General features: G+C 47.7%; 1 protein-coding gene across 37 annotated transcripts in view; it reads left to right on the forward strand.

Moving 5' to 3' along the window:
• Positions 1–24,196, forward strand: part of TENM4 (teneurin transmembrane protein 4) — a 2,704,309-nt gene that overhangs the window by 2,161,720 nt on the left and 518,393 nt on the right. For 35 of the 37 annotated variants that reach the window (XM_070625735.1, XM_070625734.1, XM_070625736.1 and 32 more), the window contains one exon: positions 11,995–12,096. In XM_070625735.1, coding sequence (XP_070481836.1) covers positions 12,087–12,096 — 10 coding nt within the window. In that variant the 5' untranslated portion in view covers positions 11,995–12,086. Of the gene's footprint in view, positions 1–11,994; positions 12,097–21,190; positions 21,277–24,196 lie in introns of all 37 variants that reach the window. The other 2 variants (XM_070625767.1, XM_070625743.1) reach the window with 1 other exon arrangement.

The raw sequence follows: 24,196 nt of genomic DNA on the forward strand, positions 1-24,196 counted from the left end.
ATACCCACAACTGAAAAAAGCGTATGCAGTGTTCCAGCAACATCATTCATTCATTCAGCTCATATTCACTGAGCGCCTGATATGTATCAAGCACTGTCCCAATGTAGCAGTAAACACAACTGACCAGTATTATGAAGCTTATATTCTGGCAGGGGAGACAAACAATAAACAAGTTGCTAAACATAGCATGTCAGATACTGAGGACTACTATGGAGAAATTTAGGGGAGGGGGTTAGGAGCGTTGGAGGGTGTCACAGTTTTCAGTAGGGTGGTCACGAGTGGACAGGAATGGACAGTGTACCATGTAGCACAGAGAAGAAGGTGATTAATACTGTTTGGAGTGGTAGATCACAAAAGGCTCCAAAGAGGAAGCTTTTTTGTGCTAAGCCTTGATTTCTAAGTGAGGGTTTCCAGGTAGCCAAGGAGAGGGATGGCATTGTTGGCAGAGGAAACAGCAACTGCGTGGGCAGGAAGATATGAAAGCATCTGGGGATGTTTAGGAAATTGCAAGCACGTCTGGTGTGGCAAGAGAAAAGGGAAGGAAAATTCAGGCCTTAATGCTGGGAGGTTAGTTGTAGCCAGACTATAAGGGCTTTGTTGTGTCCCAAGGGGAGAGGATGCCAGTGAAGGTAGATGCTGCAACGACCACAGTGCACATCCACCATAGCCCCAGTCGGGCTATAGGCATGGCCTTTATAACCAAGAAAGGGTTAAAAACAGAAGGGGCACTTCCTCCCAATGGCCCGTAACCCCAGTCTATCATGAGAAAAACGTCAGACAAATTCCAATGGTGGACCATCCTGCAAAATACTTTTCTAATTCTCCCCCAAACTGTCAAGGTCATCAAAAACAAGGAAAGTCTGACAAACTGTCAGCCAAGAGGAGCCCAAGGACATGTGATGACTAAATATAATGTGGTGTCCTGCATGGGATCCTGAAACAGAGAAAGATATTAGGTAAAAACTAAGGAAATCCAAATAAACTATGGACCATAGTTAATAACAATGTGTCGATATTGGTTTGTTAATTATAACAAAAACCATAGTAACATAAGATGTTAATAAGGGAGAATCTGGGTGCAGGATATATAGGAATTCTCTGTACTATGTTTGAAGTTTTTCTGAAATGTAGAACTTTTCCAAAAAAGTATTTTATTAAAATATCATGAGACATGTTATAACAAAACTTGGAAAAACTTAAAGTGGAAAAACATTTGTAACCCCCACATTTCCTTGGTTTTCCTATCTCTGGAAAGGATGCTTTCTTTTCCAATTTGATTTCTCCCCCAACAAAAGTTTTCAGCTTCCCCAAAGTAGCTGTCTGTCTTTGTGGGTGGGCACGGGAGGTGGGAGAAGGTAGGTGGGAATGCTGAGGTCAAAACCACGTCTGTGCTGAAGTCCCAGCCCTGAGAAGCTTTCCTCTCTGGGACCAATAGAGCTTTCCAGGGAGACGAGGCATGTGGCAGTTCATTAACAGACAGCCCTGCTGTTCCACACCTGGTGGTCCTTTCAGTTCCTGTGGGGGCACTGCTCTGGGACATTTGGGTCAGTCAATAAAAGGCCACCTGTGACAAGGGCCTGAGCATTAGTGGAAAGCAAATGTGTCAGGGATCCCAGAGCCCCTGCTCTGACTGTGGGAGGATGACCTCTGCTCAGACACTCGCCCACCACCCAAGGGGCTGGCTCACATGGAGAGCTTGCAAGCCATTGTCCCTCAATTTCTGGTGAGCTCTTTTCTCCTCTGTCTCTTTCTTGGTCTCAGCTGCGTATGTCTGATTATAGATCCTTTTCACATCCAAATTCTTCCTTAGTAACCAAGGATGCTCTGTCTCTCAGCATTCATTAAAATGTTCTTCTATTTTATTCCCACCTCCGTCCTCTCTTAATAAAGGATGGCTTCCCCCATGCCTCTTGAGTTTGGAAGGTTGTAGGTGTTCATACAGATAAGACCCAAACAAGCCATATCACATTAAGACTTAAATGTCTCACTAAATCTGCTGAGAGATGTCTTTCTTGGTCTGATCAGTTTCATTAAGCTCCTGGCCTCCCTACAGAGACTCAGGACACCCTAACCTGCCAAAGGATTCTGAAGTTTCACGGCTGAGCTCCTTGGCATTCACTGTATTGATGATTGGCCTTTCCCACTTTAGTTTACAACTGAAGGCAAGAAGTCATAGTCAAGCTGGCTACACTCATTAAAAAGAAAAACAAAGCAGAGACCTGACTATGTGTCCCTGCCCTCCTCCTTGCAGGGCTGCCTCCCCAACCTTACAGGTGCCTCACAGCCACCCCGCCATCAATTATTCCCTCTTGGGCTTGCGTGCACAGTCAGTTCTGCAGTGGACCCCTCTCCCAGCCCATGCACTGAGTCTTCGTGCATCCATTGAACCAAAGGCTGTGAGTGACACTTCCTCTGGTTCTTTCTCAGCACCTTGATCCATCAGAGTCTAGGCAGGAAAATGGAAACCACTGTTGGTCTTTCAACAATGAGAACTTAATATAGAGAATTGGTCACACAGTTGATGAAACAGCTAAGAAGCTGGACAGTATATGGTGAAGCAGCCCAGACATCAGCAACAACAGGGAACCACTATCACCCCTGGACAGGAGGCACAATGATATTTCTACAGCCTAGAGCTGGGACAATCCAGCAGGAGCTAGAACCATTAGGTAGGATGCCTGTTGACTTGAAGTGACAGAGGTTATGTGGTCGCTGCCAGGGATGCTGTCTCAGGTAAGCAAGATAGGGAGAGATACCTTCACGGCTCTCTTCTGCTTACCTCCAGTCTTCCGCCGCGGTCTTCCATTCACCAGACCTACCTGCCCAGAAGCCCGTGAGCAAAGGAGCCTGAGCACTGCAGTTCCCTGTGAGATGGAACAGAGCAGCAAGTGGGGGGAAGGACCCAGAGAGCAAACAGACAAACGACAGGCACGGCATCCATTTGGTCCTCTCACCCACACCACCCTCTTTGTTCAAGGATGAGTTGGCCCCCACCCATTCCAGAAAACTGCTGCTCATTTCTAATTTCTCTGAGCAGGACAGCTGGCAGCTTGAGATAGGTGTCATACTCTCCTATGGTCTCCTGGATTGAACACATGAGGGAAATCAGGATCCTCCTTTACTTTGGGGAGGGGGCAGTGAACTCTGTAATATCTCTGGTCAGCAAATCTTGCTCATGGGGATGACTGCCATCCCGCGTCCTCTGGAGGAGAGCAGAGTTTCTCTTCTTTTGTAGGATCTTCAAAGTAGGATGGATCTGCTCACTCTTGCAGGAGTGGCAGCCCAGAGGCTCAACTGCACCTTCAACAATTATGTTCTACTCTACCAGACCAAACTCCTAACCCAAAGGCCACCATCCACCACATTCTGCGCATGAGGGCCCGGGTTCAGTGGTTATTCCAGAGGGCTGGTGAGTGGCTTCAGGGGACCTCCAGCTCTTGTCTGAGACAGTTAATCGTTTCCAGCCTGCCTCCCCTCCAATTGCCTCTCTCTTCCCCTGCTAGCTTGGAGCCCTCGCTGCTGGCGTGGGAGCTCAGACAGAGGGGAATGTGGACAGGAAGAGTCCAAGAGCAGAGCAGAAGGAACAAAGGCCCCGGAGTTTGTGCAGCCAAGAAAATAACATGAAACGAGATGCGGGATTGGGGCTGGACTTGTTTTGTTTTGGAGCATTTCAAGGGGCCAGGCTGCAGTCGTGTTTGGATGGGGAAGAAAGGCATAACTGTGCAGAAGAAAATACTTTTCGGATTTTACTCTGGCTATTACTGGATTAAAGGCAACTCCAAGAGGATTAAACTGTGTGAATGCATGAAGGCCGCTGCACCCAGACAGGAGGGGACCCTGTCTCCTCCTGGAACATGTTTGGACAGCATTTGGAAGCAGTGGGCTTGCTTGTCCATTAGGCACCAATCTGGTAAATTCAGCCTCGGTTGGAGCCACTCACGTTGCTTTCCTTCTCTTAACCTTAATGATAATAATAATTATTAAATATTAATAACAATGTTAGTACTGTTGGTTCAAAGTGACAGAAACCTCAGAATTAACTACTCAGCACAGAGGGACTTTTACTACTGCCTTATAGAATCCAAGGAGTTGAACTGCCCAGCCAAAGAAAATGCAGAGATGCAGTGGAATTGGGATCAGGGTTTTAATTCTATTCTGTTTAAATTTGTTCTGTCTCTTTTTGCTGCTCTGGTCTGCTTCTCTCATACTTGTGAGCTTCTTCCTCTCACTACAGACCGGGTTTCCCCACTGTATTAGTTTGCAAGGGCTACTGTCACAAAGGACCACAAACTGAAAGGCTTAAACAACAGAAATTTATCTTTCTTTCTTTCTTTTTTTTCGGTGACGAAGATTGGCCCTGAGCTAACATCTGTTGCCAATCTTACTCTTTGCTTGAGGAAGATTGTCACTGAGCTAACATCTGTGCCAGTCTTCCTCTATTTTGCATATGGGATGCTGCCATAGCATGGCTTGATAAGTGGTGAGTAGGTCCACGCCCAGGATCCAAACCTGTAAACACTGGGCCACTGAAGTGGAGCATGCAAAGTTAACCACTACAACACCAGGCCAGCCCCAGAACAACAGAAACTTTTGTCTCACAGTTCTGGAGGCTAAAAGTCCAAGATCAAGGTGTGAGTAGGACCATGCTCCCTCTGATGGGACGGATCTGTCCCAGGCCTCTCTTGTAGCTTCTGGTAGTTTCTCGCCCTGTGGCAGCAATGAACTCCAATCTTCACGTGGCTTTCTCCCTGTGGGCATGTCTGTCTTTGTCCAAATTTTCCCCTTTTTTTAAGGATACCAGTCGTATTGGATTAGGGCCTTAATGACCTCATTTTAACTTGATCACCTCTGTAAAGACCCTATCTCCCACTAAGGCCCCATTCTAAGGTACTGAGGGTTAGGTCCCCAACATACCTTTTTTGGAAGACACAATTCAACCCATAACACCCACATGATCACTGATAGCTCTCAAGTTTTTACATCTTATAATTTTCACTACTGGAGTCTACCTTTTCACTTTCTGTTTTCAAAAATCCCGGGGAAGACTTCTATCTGGGGCATCTTTGATCAGGTTCTGCTCCCCCCAAGGGGAGTCAGGCAGCCCAGAACTTTGACTGGCCCAGCTTCCTTAAGGTGTTCAGCCCTGAACCAATCCATCAAGGCTAGGGAGGCAGGGTCCTTTAAGAATGACAATTCTCATAGGACCCATGTATCAGTTAGATCTGCTAATTAATGCTAGGTACAAATCACCCCAAATCCTAGTGGCTTTAGTCCCCCAGGGACGTGGACTGACAAACCATCCCAACTGTGCCGATCATTGTGCCAGAGTGAAAGAGAGCTCTGGAGGGCCCTGCACTGTCAGTTAAATCTTCTGCCTGGAAGTGGTACGCTTCTGCTCACAACCTGCTGGCCCCAATGAGCGACATGGCCCTATTAGGGTGTGTGCTCCCACCACGTGCCTGGAAGGCAGAGAGCCACAAAGACTTGTCAAACAGCATTTATGACTGTCACAGCCCACGTGATGGGAGCAGTGGAAAAAGTGGTTCCCAGAACCGGAAGATGCTTCCCCAGAATAAGATGGGGTGCTGCATGGTAAACTCATGGGTAAGCACTCCAGGGGCCTCCTGGGCCAAGGAAAGGGCAACAGGGAAGACTGTGAGGCATTAGAAACACCTCCGTGTGGCTGGAGCACAGAGGGTTGGAGGTGAGAGTGGCTGGGGACCCAGCTGGAGAGGTGGCCAGGCTGGACGGTGAAGAGAACTGCTTGCTCTAGGAAGGGGTTTGGATTTTGTCCCCAAGACAGTGGGCCAACAAGCGTTTCAAGCCAGGAACAGCAGCGTCAGACTTGCATTTTAGGAAAAGCACTGGCAGTGCAATAATATGAAGCAAGGAGCTGAAGAGTACTAGACTTGCACAGATCAGGTTTCCCTCAGGATTCAGCGATAGAATCAACCAGACTTGGTGACTGTTTGGCGTGGGTGTGCAGTTAGTTCGGTCAGTACCAGAGAGATGGCTTCGTGGAAATGCTGGCGTCTGCACCTGCAGCTCGAGGAAGAGGGGCAGCTGGTGGATGTGGAAGGAAGTGGAGGCTTTGCAGCTGAGGACGATGCTGAGCGAAGGCCCGGAGATCTGGGAGCACTCTGGTGGTTGGGAACTGGAGTTTGTGTTTGTCGCGCACGGGCACATCCCAGGATTTTTGATGGTATGCTTGAAGGGCTTAAAGGTGACCACTGGCTAAGTAAAAGCAAGTTTCAGAAACTTGAGACAACTCTCCACAGATACCACAAACTTCCTCAGTTGCTTTTTCGCACCTGGGCTACCTGAGAACTATTTACTCCCCTGCCCTTGCTTCCTTTTAGGCCCCATCTTACAGGCCGAGTTCTTGCGCATCCCCATTAGCACACGGTCTTCCTCTCCTGAGAGCCCGGTATCTTCGTCTTACTCCGAGGCAGGCGTACGCTGACGCGCCCACCTGCATCGCTCAGCATTTTCTCTGACAGGCGCCCCTGCAAGAGCATGGATCTTCAGTCCTTTGAAAGACAAATCTACACGTGGCGCAGATTTGGGCAGCTCACCTGTAAAGATTTCATGAGCCGTCGTTTGCCATGTCTAATATCGTGAACCATGTGTGAGTACACGGAGGAAGAACCAAAAGCGAATACTGAGTGGAAACCTAGTACAGCCTGCCGGCCGGAAATTAACAAGAAAGCGCTACCCAGCTCCCCACTGCGCAGGCGCAAACAGGCACCCTCACCACGACAAGTGTGGGACTGGCTCGCTGGACCCATGGAGGACCTATGAAAAAACTCTTTCAGGCCTTGCTGAATGAGGACGGCTGGTTAAAAATTCATACGAAGATTACATAAAACCATCTGCTGCCTTTATTTCCCCCTGTGTGCATTAAAAATGCGCAGCTGCTCAACACGAAATATTCCATTACACTGTGTGGCTCACGGGCTGTCTTGGACGTTGAGGGCAGAGAGGAGGTGAGGGGGGAGGGAAAGTGGGATCAGCACTTTCCAGGGATCTCCAGCTGGACCTGAGTGTCTCAAGCAGGACATTCCAGATTTTTCCACCCTGTTGATGTGCTTTCTAAAGGAAGTGTCATTCTGTGGATGTAGTTGATGCTGTCGGTGAGTTTGTGTGTGTGTGTGTGGTTTTTTTTCTTTTTAATCTGAAAATTGGTCTTTGAGTCTACAAGCAGCAGCTGCAGCTGCCATAATTAAAATGAAATAACCTGCTTCCTTCAGTCCTTAGGGAAAAAAGCTTTTAAAAAAATCCGTATTCTAAATGGACTCAGGAATGTGGTGAATCTTCTCTCTCCCTGTTACTTGCAACAGGTTTTATGGCTTTGCTTTTCTCTGGAATCAGGGGAAAAGAAGGGAATTCGCCTTTAGTGAGCATTTATCCCGGCCCCAGGTACTATGCAGGGTCGTCCCAACTGTACAAGCCAGGATGTGAATCCAGTTTAGATGCTTATTTCTTTCCCTCTTCCGTGTGCCCTTCCGACATCCTGCTAGATCCTAGATCTCTTAATCTGGTCCGATTCTGTCGGAGACCTGGGAGGTCTGGAGTTACTAAAATGTTAATTGGCCTGGATTAGAAACCAAAGCTCTTAGTGGAGTAACGGAGTAACGAGGTGAAGGATTCTGTGCTAATGACTACACGATAATGAGATGGTTTCAGAGGAGCGGATGTGCTCTTGAAGGGGTTGCTTAAAAGTCACTCTTCAAACTAGGCTGAGAAAATAAAATCCCAGAAGAACTGCAGACTCTGGTTTGTTTGGATCTCAAAATAAGGTCGCTAAAGTAGAAAGGGACAACTGTGTGCTGGGAATTGAAGACACAGCCGTCTCCATCCTCAGGGACCTCCCAGTCTGGTGGAAGAGAAAGATGCGCCAGCAAAAAATTGTAAGACGCTGGTAATAAGCACTTGGTCAAGGGTATGAACAACTTGCTACAGTTTCAGCATTTTTTTCTCCAAAAGTCCATTTCTTCAGCTGGTAGCTTTGTGAGCAGAGCAACCTCACCACGAGAGCAACGCCCAGAATGTTGAACAGAAAAAGATGAGAAGAATTACTGTACATTCTTATGTATGTACCAAGGGTGTGGCACTTAGTCTCTCTGAGCCCTTACTATCATCCCCATTTAATAGTAAGGAAACTGAGGGAGCCAAGTGCTTTGCCCAAGGCCGCATGGCTGGGAGCCAGGTGAGGTGTGATGCAGACCCACTCCATCTGCTCCCAAGTCCCTGCTCTTGCCACTGCACCCGGCTTCCTCCAAGAAACTGCTCCCTTGATTGTCAGGTGTCTAGAACAGCGATCACCGTGCCCCGTATTTAGAATAAGGAAATCTTTTTTTTTTCTTCCCTCTGGAAAAAAACCTAAGTTTTAATAGCAGGCGTCTTGATGAGAGTGATTCATGATCATTATCCCCCGGCTGCAGGTGTGACAATCCAGTTCAAGTGCATTGAACTCCAGGCCATCCTCCCAAACCGTGAAGTCAGCCCCAAGCATAGAAACGCTAGTTCCTTACTGACATTCTACACAGCCTGAGCGGCTTCCTGCACATCCAAAAGATGTTCCCCTGGGCTCCTGGGTCCACGGCTTCTGTTACCACGGCTTAGCTGAGAAGCGAAGACAGGGGAGGACGGTGGTCTTCTATCTTTGAAATTCTCTGCAAGAGACTGCAGTCCATGTTGTTTGGAACCCAGCTCAAGGCACTGTCTTATCTCCTTGATTTATGGTCACTTTGGGGAAAGCTAATAGAAGCAAAGGCACTCTGCACTTAATTCCACCCTGGCCTCTCAAAAGGCAGCGCAGGAAATGGTCACGCTTCCACCCGCCCAGGGCAGGTGGGGAGGTGCGCTGGGAGCAGAAGGTTTGCTGGGAGTGTCAGGAATACAGGTGTCATGTGCAGGCTCACAGCATGCTTTATGGCTCACCTGGAAAGGAAAAGCACAGAGTTCAGATCTTGTCGCCAGTGCTTCCTAGCTAGGGGATTAGGGACAAGCAGCTTAAATTCCCTGAAGATGCATTTTCTTGTCTGCACGTGTGGAAGGATAATGCTTGCTTCCTGTGGTTGTTTAGAAGGTTAAATGAGATCTAATATGTACTGGCACCTAACACCCTGCCCGGTGCCTGGGCCACAATTAAGGAGCTTACTGTCCCAGGCACCTCCCCTTCCAATTCAGACTGTGCGAGGCTTGCCAAATTCTTCTTCCTACAGCAGATCTCCAATTATGTCACATCTCTGCTCGAAAGCCCTCGATGGCTCCCTATTACTGACTGAATGATGGCCGTCTTTTCTAGCCTGGCTTTCAGGGCTCAGCCTGTTGGGGCCCACATCACCTGCCAGGTGTGATGTCCACCACTTCCCTCCACACAGCCCACAGTCTGGAAAGCTGAGCTACAGCTCATTCTTCGTTACGCTTTCCCCTCCCGTGCCTTTACTCCCTCATGTGGTGTCCCTGCCCTGTCCCCATGCCGTCCTACCTATCACCATCTCTGGTGCAAGGCTGAGCTGGAAGGATATGCTGTCCAATAAGTGCGCCGTGATTTTCAGCCAAGGTGATCTCTCCTCTGTCCTCTCACTGGGTTTTGTCTGTCCCTCTCTTACGTATAATATGAGCATTATAGTCACGTGTGGCCATGTTGTCTTATTTTCCCCGCCAGCCTGTGAGGGCCTCCTGAAGGCACGATTTGCTTCTGAGTCATCAGCGCCTCCTGTATAACATCTAATACTCAGTATCTGAATGAATGAGTGAGTGAGCGAGCCAGTGAATGAACGAATGCCGTAATTCCTTCCTAACTGGATTTCCCCTCCAGAAAATGCTGGTACATAAATTTTTATAAAACTCTTGGTCAACCCACGAGTATTTTGGTTTCATTAACAGTCATTGTGATGCTTATTGGAGGTACTTTGAAAAAGGAGGGATTCAGGGTGCAAATTGAAAAGGAAATAAACACTTCGAAGAAAGGAGTTGATGTCTTTACTGAAGCCCGGGCAAAGATGAACGGGGAGAGGAGTAACACGGCAGTTCTGCAGCTTCTTCAAGGAAGGAGGATCATAAGGCACAGATGAGGCTGCAAAGCACAAGCTTTGGCTTGAAGCTACAGGGGCAGAGTGGAATTTTATGGCCTGGACAAAGGAGAGGGCTTTGAGAAAGACCCTGAGTGTTTTCTCCAAGTCACTGGCTATGACTAGCACCCCAGCAGGACCCATGGGGGCAAAGCCAACAGCTCTGAGTCCTAAAATCCACAAGGCACTGGGCACATGGGGAAAGACCCACGCACAGGAGAAAAAATGCCTCTTCCCAGGCCCGTTCTTACAGCAGAACAACTTCCTGCTCCCCTCTGAAATTTTGGAAGCTAAAGTTGTAATGAGCAAGGCAGGGTAAATAGAAGTGAAGGGCACAAGAGCCGTTTTTGCTCATTTGAGATGCACAAAATGATAGTCATATCCTCTGTAGCAGACTGCCTATTTTTTATTTCAGTGAATATAGATGATTTATAAGGGCTTTTCCAGGTTTACTTCTAAACCTTGTATTGTTCATTCTGTCCGGCCCATCTTGTCTTCGACCCTGATGGTGCCCAGGGGCCTGACCCCCAGGGGAGGCGGATGGACTCTCTGTACTAGGGGAGAGCCTAGTGAATGTTCTTGCCTAATACAGTTTTTTTGTTTCTTTGTTTAGAATAACGAGAATTTACGGTAAAGAAACATGAAATGCAAATGAAGCTGGCAAAATTTCACACTTAGGGGGATTTTGTTTTTAATGGAAATTACCAGTAATTCCTCACCTTCTAATAGACAGTAATAGCTTTAGCTTGGATCTGAGGTATATTTGGCAAATACATATTGAGAGAATTTCTCAAATGATGACCTTTTACCTCAGATGCCTAAATGTCTCCTTCATACCTTGTTCTTTAGCCAAATGGGTCTTTTATATGAAAAGGCATTTTGTGGTATTTTTAGTGGGTGGGTGTGGGTAGTTGGTACAGGGGAAAGTACACAGACCTTGAGTCTGTGAGGACCCGTCTTCAAATCCCCATTCTTCTTCTGGCAGTGACCTGAGGTGAATGACTTGAAGTCTTTGAGCCTCCCCTCACCCTTCTTTTGCGATAGGATTTCTTTTATTCATTTCACCTTTATTGGGTAGAGATATCTCCATAGGCACTGGAGATGCAGAGATGAGTCAAATTCATTGTCATAAAATTCTAGGGGCAGAAAAGACCGCGCATGTCACCCAGTTCAGAATCTTCCTCTTTCAAATGAGGAAACAGAGGCTCAGAGAGGGGAAGTGATTTGCTAGAGTGTGCAGGGTGATAAGCCAGTGGGCCAGAGCCAGAACTCTTTCGTGTAAGGAACTCTGCCCAGGTGACTCCCGGCACTCCCATGTCATATATCACGGGGAGGATGGGCCCATTTAGCAGGCAAGACATCAAGGTTCAGAGAGGCTAAGTGACCTGTTTATTAGCCTGGTCAATCAACGATAGAGCTGTTGCAGGAGCCAGAGCCTCAGCCACATGCTCCATCCCCACAACCCCCTTCTTGCCACCCCCATCACAGCATATAGTCAATCCTTCTTCTCAAAATACTCAGTTTCTACTGTGCTCCAAGCCCATGGGCCCCTGAGTTGTAAAGAGGCCTGATCTGGAGTCCCTGCCCTTGAGGGGTTTGGTCAGCTTGAGGAAACACATGTAAACAATGGCTGTCAGACAAGCCTGTTCCTCCCACAGCACCAGATGAGATGGGAGAACAGAAGGCGGTACAGCAGAGCCTCCCAGGAAGGCTGCAGAGAGGAAGTGCAGTGGTGTGGGATTTTCTGGGTGTTTGGGACCCCCTCTTGCTTCTCTTCATTGCTGTGGGATGAGGAACGAGCCTCATCTCCCCAGTGGTGTGTGTTTGCACGGACTGCTGGAGAGAAATCTGTGACAAAGGGTGGAGGGTATCCTGCCACCTCACTCAGTTGGGTCTGTGTTCTCTGCTTCAACAGAAAGGATCCCGACCGGCCCTCCAGGATCTGATGGCCCTGGAGAGAGGGCTACAGGGCCCACGGACACTGTTGACTCTTCAGAACGTGCTGACATGGAGCCAGGTCAGTCCCCTTGTCTGCTCTGATTTTCTGCATCATCAACTGCCAACCTGTGATCTTGATGACAAATACCATCTTGGAATCTGAAAATGTGCATACTTTTTGGTTGAAGGCTTTTGCCACTAAGCAGCATGAGAAGTGGAGGAGGTCAGGCCACAGTGGAGGTAGCTTTCTTAGGGAGCAGACGCAGTGGGAAGACAGGTGGGTGCTGGAAGCCAAGCGGATAGCCAGTATGGTAGGAGGGCAGGGCAGGGCAGGCAAGGGCCAGGCATCCAGCTGGGATGCAATGGGAGAGCTGGCAGTGTAGGGGAGGAAGACATTTCCTCTACCCGCTCTGGGTTCTTCTGGCTGGACAATGAATTAAATTCACATGAGGCAGAATAACAGCAGAAAATTAAACAAAGCTTTATAACATGTATACATGGGAGAGGCCTCAGGCAACCTGAGCAACTCAGCCAACTGGCCGAGGCTACCTGTTTAAGTATCTTCGGCCACAGACAAGGAGGACATTTGGGGTAGTGGTTTGGGCCTTCAAAGGGGAGGAAGGCAACCCACATGGAAATGGAAAAGCAAATGTTTGGTAAATAGAACTTTGATAAGAGTGGGCTTAGCAAGGATCCTCCCAGTCTACCAGAACCCAAAGTTATCTACGATGATGGCCTGTCTTGGGGACAGGCCTTTATTTTAAATTTCTTTTAGGCAGTTAGGGGGGAAAGGTCAAATGTTCTTGCTGAGTCTGAGCCTTTATTGTCTTCAGCTTGAAATAGTCTGTATACCAGAGTGGCGCATCTTGGGGTGGCCTTCCCTGAACCCCATCAGCAGCCAGGAAGCACCATGCAGGTCCAGGACCAGCAGTGATGATCAGGGTCATTCGAGGATCCAGGAGACCAGCAGCAGGGTCCAGCGTTCAGTAGTTCCATTTCAGGCTGAGCTGGAGTAGGATGAGAGGCATAGTTGACATAGTTGAGAATGGGACAGGAGGAGGTGAGTGGGTGGCTTCCCAGAGGACAGGTGGTAGAAGCCAGGTCCAGGGCCGGCCCCGTGGCAGAGTGGTTAAGTTTGCACGCTCCGCTGCGGTGGCCCAGGATTCAGATCCTGGGCACGGACATGGCACTGCTCGTCAGGTCACGTTGAGGTGGTGTCCCACATGCCACAACTAGAAGGACCCACAACTAAGATACAACCATGTACGGGGAGGTGGGGGGGGGTGGGGGGTGGGTTTGGGGAGATAAAGCAGAAAAAAAAAAGATTGGCAACAGTTGTTAGCTCAGGTGCCAATCTTTAAAAAAAAAAAAGAAGCCAGGTCCAGCTGGCCAGAATGGCTCTCTGGCAGAGGCTCTTCATATTGCTGTGCAGAAGAGCACAGACAAAAACAATAGGACACACCTGGGTTGAGTGGGAAACGTGGAAGGATGTTTCAAGTTAGAGAAGGAACACAGCACAGAGAAAGGTAGAACCGTAATGGAGGCTGGGTCGTGGTGAGGGAGGCTGAAAAAGCAGAGGAAGGATCCAGGGCCCAGGGAGCAAGCTCTTTGCTGAAAACCTACTGTGAACCAAGCATTTCTTCTTATCCATTCAAGCACTCTTGCAAGGTAGGATTCCGAGTCCTGCGAGGCTCCGTTATGCTGCAGGAAGAAATTAACTCCACAATCTCAGTGGCTTAACACAGCAAAGGCTTATTTCTAGCTCACACTACATGTCTAACCAAGGCAGGTGGAGGTCTCTGCTGTACCTCGTGACTCAGGGGCCAGGCTGGTGAAAGCTCTGCCATGTTTTGGGTATACCACCTTGGTCTCTGCAGCAAGGGAAGAGATGGCCAGAAGTTTGAGCATTGGTTCTTAAATGCTTTGGCCCAGAAGTGACATGCAGCCCATGGGCCAGAATTAGACACGTGGTCCTGCGTGATTTCTGGGGCTCTGGGAAATGTGAGAAAGAAATGGCAATTTGATGCGCAGTAGCTGCCTTTGCCATGGTAGGTATCATTTCCATTTTAAGGGAAGGAAACTCAGGCTCAGAGAAATGAACTAGCTTGTCTGAAGTCTCTCAGCTAAAAAGCGCGGGAGCCTACATCTTACCTAACCTCAGATTCAGTCGTTTACTGGACTATTCAGCCAAAACATGTTGAATACTTACAACAGGCCCAGCACCAGGCTAGGCTCTGGGGGTAAAACAAGAAACAAAAACGAAAGTAGCTGCTTCTCTCAGCCTGAAGAATGTATAAATAGGAACCAAGATAAATGCTGGGCAGTAGAGACATATAGTTCTCTGAAGGGATCTATTAAGATTTTTAGCTTTTCATAGAGGGACAGGCAAAATGGGGTCACGTTTATTGAGGCATTGTGCCAAGTACTTGATTTATGCATCTCATTCAACTCCTACAAGCCCATGAGGTAGTTCTTACCATTCCATGTTTAAGAAAACTGAGGTTCACTCGGCAAGGGAGGTAACTAAGCTCAAGGTGAACTCTTCAACCCCATCCATGCTCACTCGTAGTGATGATGGGAAAGTTCAAATGAAAAATCGAATCTCATCCCCCACTCCATCTAAACCCCAAGAAAAAGAGTCTCCTCTTGCTCCTCTAAATCGCCCCATCCCGGGCCTTTCTCCCCCTCGTTCCCCTAGCATCCTGCGGGTGTCACATGTGAACACAGCTTTCAGCTCTGACAAATGGAGCCTCGTGGAGCCCAGATACTGGGTCGCTCCTCCCCATGTTGGTACTGCCCAGATGGCTGGGCTCAGAGCATGGCTTCTTGAACTCATCTGCATTGAGGGAGGGAAGAAATCGCAGAAATATAAGTAGCAGGATCTGAGTCTAGCAGGATGGGGTTGACTCTGAGCCTTGGCATCTTCTGCCTGGAATGTTCCTCCTTTTCTCTCCGGCCTCATTCCGCCTTCCCTCCCCTTGCACACTGTGCTATTTTTACAATGACCCCATCACTTTTCTCCCCTCCTCAACACGTGTGATCACCTCCTCTGTCCTCACACTGGTCCAAGCCACCATCTCAGACCTGGATTATTGCAATGGCCTCACGGGGATCTGCTCCCGTCCTTCCCTCCCAGAATCTCACACAAAGGCAGCTGTTAAAACATCAATCAGATCAGATCACTCCTCTGCTCAATCTCCTCCTGTGGCTCCCCATCTCACACAGAAGAAAAGCCCAAGGCCTCACCGTGACCCACCAGGACTCAGAGGAGCTGGCCCGTGCCCTCCCTGACCCCCTCTCTGTGCACCCCTCACTCATTGGCCTCTTTGCTGTTCCTTGAACCATAAGCACACTTTGGCCTCAGAGCAAAGGCATAGAAGCCTGTTTCCAGTCTTGGGGAAAGCGTTTCAGGCAGAGGAACAGCCGTGAACAGATCTCTGCGTCACCATCCCCGTGAGCAGAGCACGGAGGGGCTGAAAGGTCCTGAACACACAACGACTGTGTTTGCTGCTCAGGGAGCGGCAGGAGGCCAGCAGTGTGAGCAAGGTGGGCGCAGAGGAGGTGAGCGCGGGAGGCCTGCCCCGCCACCCCTTACGAGGAGCAGTCCACCCCTCCAGGTCTTCCTGTGCCCCTCTGCCACTGGAACGTTTCTACATAGCTTTTACCACCACCCGACGCATTAAATATTACTCTGCAAGTTTAATTATCTATTTCCCGTCTTCCTCCATTGGAATGTAAGCTACACGAGGGCAGGGACATACTTTGCGCTGGTCCGGTGGTGTTCATCCGCCTGGAACACTGCCTGGCACGGAGCAGGGCCTCAGTTATTAGATATTGAATGAGCGAATGAACAACGAATAACTGAGCACCATATTCCATATCATTACTTGTTATGCTCTGCTGTCCATACCCCTCCAGCCCCTCTTCCTGGATTTTCCCCCCACTCACTCCCTCACCCTTTCTCACTCACTGCCTGCGCAGGAGGGCGAAGGTCCTGAGCGTCTTGCGCAGGCACCATCCATCCCCGGGAGCCTGGGAGTTTCCAGGGCAAATACAGCTCCTCATCTCTCAGCCCCAGGGCCTGGCATGCAGTTAGGGTCCAGTTACTGTCTGCTGGCCTGAGTCCAGTGGACAGAGCAGCATCTGGAATTGCAGCCCAGGGTACCAGTCCTCCTGCTCCTCTGCGTGTCCCCAGTCAGGAGGCAGGAGCCCTTGTTGCCAGCTCAGTCTCCTCCTGCTTAACGCCTGCCTCAGAGAGCAGGAAGAAGAGGCAAATGGGACACTAATGAAATTCAGAGAGAAAACTAAATCGGGAGGTGTTGCAAACACCATGGAGGAGGGAGATGTGATTTAAAAGGATCTCTCCAGAGTGGGAGTGGGGTAGGGAGGGTAGGAGCCTTACCCATGGGCTGGCCTGCATAGCTCCAGGGGCTTCACTTTTCTGACTTTAAATTAGGGGCCTTTTGATGGATTGACCCACTCGTTCATTCATCCCTTCCCACCAACGTTCCAGAAAAGATTTGAGTGGGTTAACCGTTTTTAATTATTTATTAATACCAAGAGCACTGAATGCAAAACTTGTGGTACAAAATAAGAAAGATAAAAGAGAAGGGGAGAAGAAAAAGGTCATCAGGGCCACTCAGAAAAGGGGTTCCCTGGAGAGGAGTTGCAAACGAGTGTCCTGAGGATGGTACGGGCTCTGTGACAAGCAGAGGGACCATGGATGCCAAAGACCTCTAGGGACGGACAAGCTGTGGTCCAATTATAGTAAGGATGACCAGTGTTTCGGAGCACTTTCGAATCCATTGTCCCTTCGGTTAGAGGCATTAACTGTCTGCTGGTGTCAGGGACCCCTCCATAGGGCCCTTTTTTCCGTCTATCTCCTTGAATGCTCATAGTACCCTGCAAAGTGGTCTTTTAAATCTCATTTTAGAGATGAGGTGACTAAAGCTCAGACACTGAGTCATCTCTTCAGCAAATGGTGCTGAGAGACTGGAGATCCACATGCGAAAGCATGAAGTCGGACCCCTTCCTTATACCATATACAAAAATTAACTCAAAATGGATCACTGACCTGAATCTAAGAGCTAAAACTATAAAGCCTTAGAAGTAAACATACACATAATTGTTCATGACCTTAGATGAGGCAATGGTTTAGTGCATACAAAAGGGGGGAAGCATATAAAATACATTAATTGGACATTATCAAAATTAAAAACTTTTGTGTTTCAAAAGACACCAAAAAGAAAGTGAAAAGACAACCATGAGATGGAAAAAAAATTTGCAAATCATAGATCTGATAAGGAATTTGTAGCCAGACTATACAAAGAACGCTTACAACTCAGCACTAAAAGGACAAACAGCCTTATTCTAAAATGGGCAAAGAGTTTGAATAGATGTTTCTCCAAATAAAATACAGAAATGGCCAATAAGCCCATAAAAAAATGTTCAACCTTTTTAGCCATCTAGGAAATGCAAATCAGAGACACTGAGTCATTTGTTTGGCTTTCTGACACCAAAACCTCCTGACCACACACCTCCCTGAGCCCTGAAGAGGTTACAGCTAAGAGAGAGAGGGGGCCTGAAGACAGGAAGGGGGGGGGGGGGGCGGGGATGGACAAGACAGAAAGGTCCAGCTAGGGACAGATTGCCTGTGGGCCCTTTTCCCAGTAATGGGCATAAATTGCCACTTGAGAAGTTCCCCAAGGTGGATGACGCACTTTGCCCTGCCTACCGTCTTCATCGTATGCCCTAAAGCAGTGGTTCTCGAACTCTCTGGCTTTGGACCCTGGTTTACCCTTCAAAATTACTGAGGACCCCCAAGAGTTTTTATTTATGTGAATTATATCTATCAAAATTTGTCATACTAGTAATTAGCCCTGAAAAAAATGTTGAAATTGTTGTTTATGGATTATTTAAAATAATAATAACAAAACCTTGTGTTAACATAAATAACACATTTTTATGAAAAATGACTTTTCCAAAGCAAACAAAAATGTATGAGGTGACATTGCTTTACGTTTTGGCAAATCTCTTTAATATTTGGCTTAATAGAAGATATATCTGCTTCTGTTTTCAATCTGGAAAATTCCACTGTATATTCATAAGAGAATAAGGATGAAAAGGGCAAATAACGGCATAGCGTTATATAAATATTTTTGATCTCACAGACTTTCTGAAAGGGGCTTGGGGACACGCAGGGGTCCCTGGGCCACACTTTGAAAACTGGTTGCAGGAGGCAAGATCCTTGCTACAGAGTTCAGCAGGGAGTCGGGAAGAAGTCAGCTGTGTATCTAGAAAAGAGAGAAGGGGAAGTGATACAGTCTTAGTGGAGAAAGGATGAGAATTCTCCTGGAATGAGGCCTGGCTGTCCTGGGGAGGCCCCAGGTCTTTGCACAGAATATTCTTTTGGCCCAGAATGCTGTCTCCCATCTTGGTCTACTTGGCAAAATCCTTGTCCTTCTTTAAGGTTCAATTTAAATGTAACTGCCTCTGAAAAGCTTTTCTTACCGTCCTTAACATCCTCAAGGCTGAGGTAAGCCCTCCTCCACACCCAGCAGCCACGTGGGTACCACTCGGCTGAGCGTTGCAGCAGGAGAGTGGTTGGGACATTGAAGCTTACTGATGCAGGAAGGCTTGTCATGCCAGGTGGAGGAGCGGGGACTTTGTTATTCTTGTTTAAGAAGTGATAGGGCCAGCCCGGTGGCGCACCGGTTAAGTGCTCACATTCCGCTTCGGTGGCCCAGGGTTTGCCGGTTCGGATCCCAGGTGTGGACATGGCACTGCTTGGCACACCATGCTGTGGTAGGCATCCCACATATAAAGTGGAGGAAGATGGGCATGGATGTTAGCTCAGGGCCAGTCTTCCTCAGCAAAAAGGGGAGGATTGGCAGCAGTTAGCTCAGGGCTAATCTTCCTGAAAAAAAAAAAGTGAGAAGCCAGGCCAGCCCTGTGGCGTAGTGGTTAAGTTTGTGCGTTCTGCACTGGGGGCCTGGGGTTTGCAGGTTCAGATCCTGGGCGTGGACCCAACACTGCTCGTCAAGCCATGCTATGGCAGCATCCCACATAAAATAGAGGAAGATTGGCACAGATGTTAGCTCAGCAACAACCTTCCTCAAGCAAAAAGAGGAAGATTGACAACACGTATTAGCTCAGGGCCCATCTTCCTCACAAAACAACAAAGAAAGAAGTGAGAAGCCACTGGAAGCTTTTGCACAAGGATCTACTTGATGGGATATAAATTTGTATGTACAGAGGACTATGGTCACCAATAGGCACATAAAATTCATCCACTACTAATTCTAATTCCCTAACAAATAAAGTAATATCAGTTACCTAGAAGACAAGGGGAAATAGGGAAAGAAGAAGGAAAGAAACTAACAGCGAATTGAGCACTCACTATGTTTTCTAATTGTCGTGACATTTAGGTGGTATTTTCCCTATTTTACAGATCAATAAACTGAGGAACCCCCTCCCACCCCAGGATAGCTTGCTAGTACATGGCAGAACTGGGACTCAAAACGCGTCAGCCTCTTCAAAGCCCATGATTGCTTTTCCCACTATCCACATGGACTTGGCCCCATTTGTTTGACCTAGAGTGTTTACTGCTATGTACTGCTCTTTTAAAAATGTTTCTACTGTATCTTTCCAAATACACTTTTTAACTCTTGGAAGGTTGACCAGGAACACCAGTTATGCTTCTTTGTCCCTCCCTTTTGGAGTCTACCATGGCAGCTTCCCTGCACACAGCACATCATCAATAATCTCCACTTTTTTTTTTTTTTTTTTTTGAGGAAGATTAGCCCTGAGCTAACACCTGCTGCCAATCCTCCTCTTTTTGCTGAGGAAGACTGGCCCTGAGCTAACAGCCGTGCCCATCTTCCTCTACTTTATATGTGGGACATCTACCACAGCATGGCTTGCCAAGCGGTGCCATGTCCGCACACAGGATCTGAACCGGCGAACCCCGGGCCGACAACATGGAACATGCACACTTAACCACTGCGCTACGGGGCCGGCCCCCTAATCTCCACTTGTGTATCACTTACTTTTCATAGAAGACATGGCCACATCGAGCTATTACCCCTGAGTTACTATTAACTAGAGCTATTAGTGACTCAGAGACTAGTGAGTGGTCAGGCCCTGCCAGAACTGTCCATCCTGGTTGTTGATGGGAACTTGGGAGGTCAAAGGGCTTGGAACAGAGAAATTATTTTTCTCAGGGTCAGGTTGGAGAAATAATCCTAAACGGCAGAGCTTAGTTCTTAAATAAATATTGAGTAAGGCAAACAAGGCTTATGAGGCTAAGACTGTATTGTCACATATGGTGCCAATTATGTCAGTGACGCAAGAATAAATGGTCATTTATTGAACTCTTACTCTGGGTTAGTGTCTGTGTGAGGCACATTGCATGTTTTATCCTCATTATGAAAACCTGTGTGTTTCTGGCTCTATGAGATAGGAGAATCCTCATTTTCCAGCCATCAAACTGAGACACAGAGAGATGTCTTGCTCAGTGACATATATGTGCTAGTACATGGTGCAGCTGGTGTTTGAAGCCAGGTCTGTTTGGGACCACCACACTGTGCTCCACGTGGAGAGAAAATGCTGAGTCTGGTCCCAGAGGGCGCCAGGCTCCAATTTGTGAGGTTCCAGAGTCCAAGCTGTGCTGCCATGGCCACTGATACCCTTGTGCTGGTTTCAGGCTTTTTCTTCCCAGACCATCTGTCTATCCTCCGAGGTCCCCTTCCCCTCCTTGAGTCTGCACCTTTGTTCTTCACATAGAGCACCTGGAATGCCCACCACCCCACCGTGCCACCATTATCATCAGTGCACAGTATCTGCTTACTCAGTGTTCTTGGACCAAGTGAACACATGGATGGTCTTAGGAAGGAAGTGGAGGGAGCAGTTGACCTAAGATGAAATCCAAAAGGTGCCGCAGATTGAGCTTGAAATCCCAGAGTTCCCTGTTTGCTCAAAAAAGCAATCTTTGTGAGGGAACCACTTCCGGTCCTGGCCTGCTATGCTTTGGGAAGGCCAATGTGGAATCCTGCCCTTCCCTGAGGCCTGCCAGGGTTGGGATTGGCAGAGTGACGTGGCCACTGCTGGAGATGTCACTGCCCTTCTGAAACCCCTTTAATATAACCCTTATTTACCTGTCCCCCGTCCCCCAGGTGATGCTGCTGCCCAGTTCTTGGTGCGCAGAATGATCGCAGAGCCATTTACAAGCTGAATACCTCGTTTATTTCCAAATGGGAAGGTCAGTGTCATTATCTTTGGTGGAATCAATGACCAAATCCTCATAATAGTAGGGCTTGCTTCCTGTTGCTAATTGCATCTTCAGCTGCACGTCTTGGAGGCCAGTTTAGCCATAGCAGCCAAGGTCGTGGCCTGAAGGCTTGTTTCCAAGGCTGTGGACCGCTACCACTGTATTGCCTTGACTTGCCTGCTGTGAAATGGATGCATTAAGACATCTTCCACCCTCCACTGCTTTTGTTAAAGCTCCCTTTGTGGAAAAGAACAGTGAGTCAACATCTGTGAGCAGAGAATTCTTTGCCTCTTTGGATTCTAACCATGGTGGAAAAGCCGAGTGTGCAGAAAACACTCCAGGGGCGAGAACAGACATTTGTTGAGTACCTATTATATGTCAGCCACTGCGCTAGGCATTTCACAGTCCATTTAACCCTCACAACTACCGGTGAAGTAAGCATTGTTATTTCTGATTCACAGATGGGGCCATGGAGCCTCAGAGAGGGTCAATGACTATAAGTCACACAGCTGGGAAGTGGGGGAGCCTGGCATGGAATCAAGGTGGGCTGTGCAAAGCCCAACTTCTTCCCACTAGGCTGAAAATAATCACAAGAACAACAGCGGCAGCAAGAACTACCATTTGTGGCATACTCCCTGCACGCCTGACTTGTATTAGCTTATTTAATCCTTACAACAACCCAGCGATCTTAGGTACCATTATCATCCCCATTTTACACATGAGGAAACCAAGGCACAGAGAAGTGCTTTCAGAATGAAAAGTTTCCCAAACCTGCATATTCAGAAGGCAAGCCCAGGCAATCTGTCACTGCTTGCTGCTCTGTCGTAATAGCTCTGGTCTAAGATAAGCACAGGCCTTGCTCATAGAATGTACTTAATAATATTTGGTTATTGATAACTAACTTCATGGTGTTCTTGCCACCCCACTGGAGTGGCTGTTAACAGCCTGTGCTGGCCATTGAGCTGTCCCAGCCATTGAGCTGTCCCTTGCTATGGGAGACTTCTGGTGAATCAGAGAATCCTAGAGCTGGACTCCCAGATGTTAAGAGCTAAGCGTGTTAGAAGGATAGATAGTGCAGAGGAAGAGAGGAGGCTTTGGATTCGGACCAATGGAGTCTCAGCCTGGCTCACCAGCCCTGGACTCTGGACAAGTTCCTCAGTCTCTCTCTGCTTCAGTTTCCTACTATGTAAAATGGATATCGTAGGAGCCCATACCTCAATGGGCTATGCAAGGATTAAAAATTATGTAAAGTACTGATAATCAGGGGTAGCACGAAAAAACAGGTGCTCAATAAATGTGAGCGGTTTATAGAGTTGGACTTATGAGGTAATCTAGCTCCACCCCTTCATTTGCAAATGAAGAAACTGAGGCCCAGAGACAGGCAGTGACTGACCCAAGTCACACAGCATTTTAGTTTTCTGATTCCAAAGCCAAGGTTCATTCTGATACTGCAAGCCATATTTAGAACAATGGTCTCCAGAAGCCCATACCTCAGCCCTCCATCTCTAGAAGTTTCAGTTATTTATCTTTCAATCTGCTGGGTCTTTTTTGATAGACTGTTCTTTGTTTATACTTTCACTTACCCTTATATATTTCTTTAAATATTGTACGCACCTGTTTTGTTTTCTGAATCTGATCATTTCAGTACCCGTAGGATTCACAGGTGTGATTCATTTGTTCCTTGCTTCTGCTGTCTCTTGCTCTTGGTGGCTTGTTTCCTCGTGTGTTCTGCGATTTGTTAAATTGTGGATTCATGACTTAAAACTTTGTGGGTCTCCTTTGAGGCCTGAGTTGAAAATCCGTTCCTCCAAAAAGGACTTGCATTTGCTTCTGCCAGGTGCCTGGAGGAACCACCAACTTGGAGTTACTTTAAATTAAACGCTCGGCTTGGACTTGGGACTATTTTTCTGGCCTCACGGTAATATGTGGTCAAGTTCCAGACCCATGTGAGGGCCATTTTGTGATTGGGGATTCTCAGAGGAGCCTCTTTCTGTTTTTCCTCCTTCTCTGCCCAGCCCCAGAGTCAAGCTTCCCTACTGTCTCCTTCTGTGGGGTGGGATTTTGTTGCCTTTTTCTGATTCACCCTTTCACCGAGGAGTAAATGTGGAGTCCTGCCTTAAGTGGGGATCTCGGTTTGACTTCCATATTTTGAAGGACCTTGCTTTGGTCCTTTCATTGGTCCTTTAAAGCTACAAGCCCCAGACCATCAAGGACTGGCAGGGTCCCCCAGGCCTATCGCCCACTCAGTGCTTGGCAACCTGTATGGAATCATGCTGTCTTGTGGTTATTTTGACCTCTGAGGATTTCCTTCTCTTTCTTGACAGCTCAGTCTATATTTAAAAATAAATTTGTTTGTGTTTAATTTAGTATTTTTTCATGCCCTGCCTTAGAGGAATTCCTTAGGGTGAGTAGGCAGCCATATTGCTGGAAACAGAAGTCTGAAGTGCTCACCACTGTCCTTCTCTGGTGTCAACATGAGACTTCATCAGCTAGGATTTCTCTGGTTATTACTGGTTGACAGTTTATTGTATTTTTGCTCAAAGGTCTATGAAGTATGCCAAGAGAAGCAAGGGGAAGTTTTCATACCATAGGCCAAGTCCGTCTCTCAGTGTCATCACCCTCACTCTTCTGAGATCTCATCCTGTGCTCATCTCAGCCCCACAGTGGCCTTGACCAAAAACATTGCCTATAGATGTTGTCAAATGAAAGCTCTGGTTTTGTGAAAGGTGCCCAGAAGGTACCACATTCTGAAGGCATGCCTACACACTATTGCTATGATCTGGCCATCCCCGATGTGGTCCTTGCTAAAGCACTAGCCAGGTGCAGCAGAGGCAGCATGAGCAATCTAAAGTTCATGTGCCCATCAGTTTATTCATTCCACAAAGATGTTTGAGCACCTGCTACATTCTGT

This window comes from Equus przewalskii, chromosome 6, assembly GCF_037783145.1.
Source record: "Equus przewalskii isolate Varuska chromosome 6, EquPr2, whole genome shotgun sequence".
NCBI classification, from domain to species: Eukaryota; Metazoa; Chordata; class Mammalia; order Perissodactyla; family Equidae; genus Equus; species Equus przewalskii.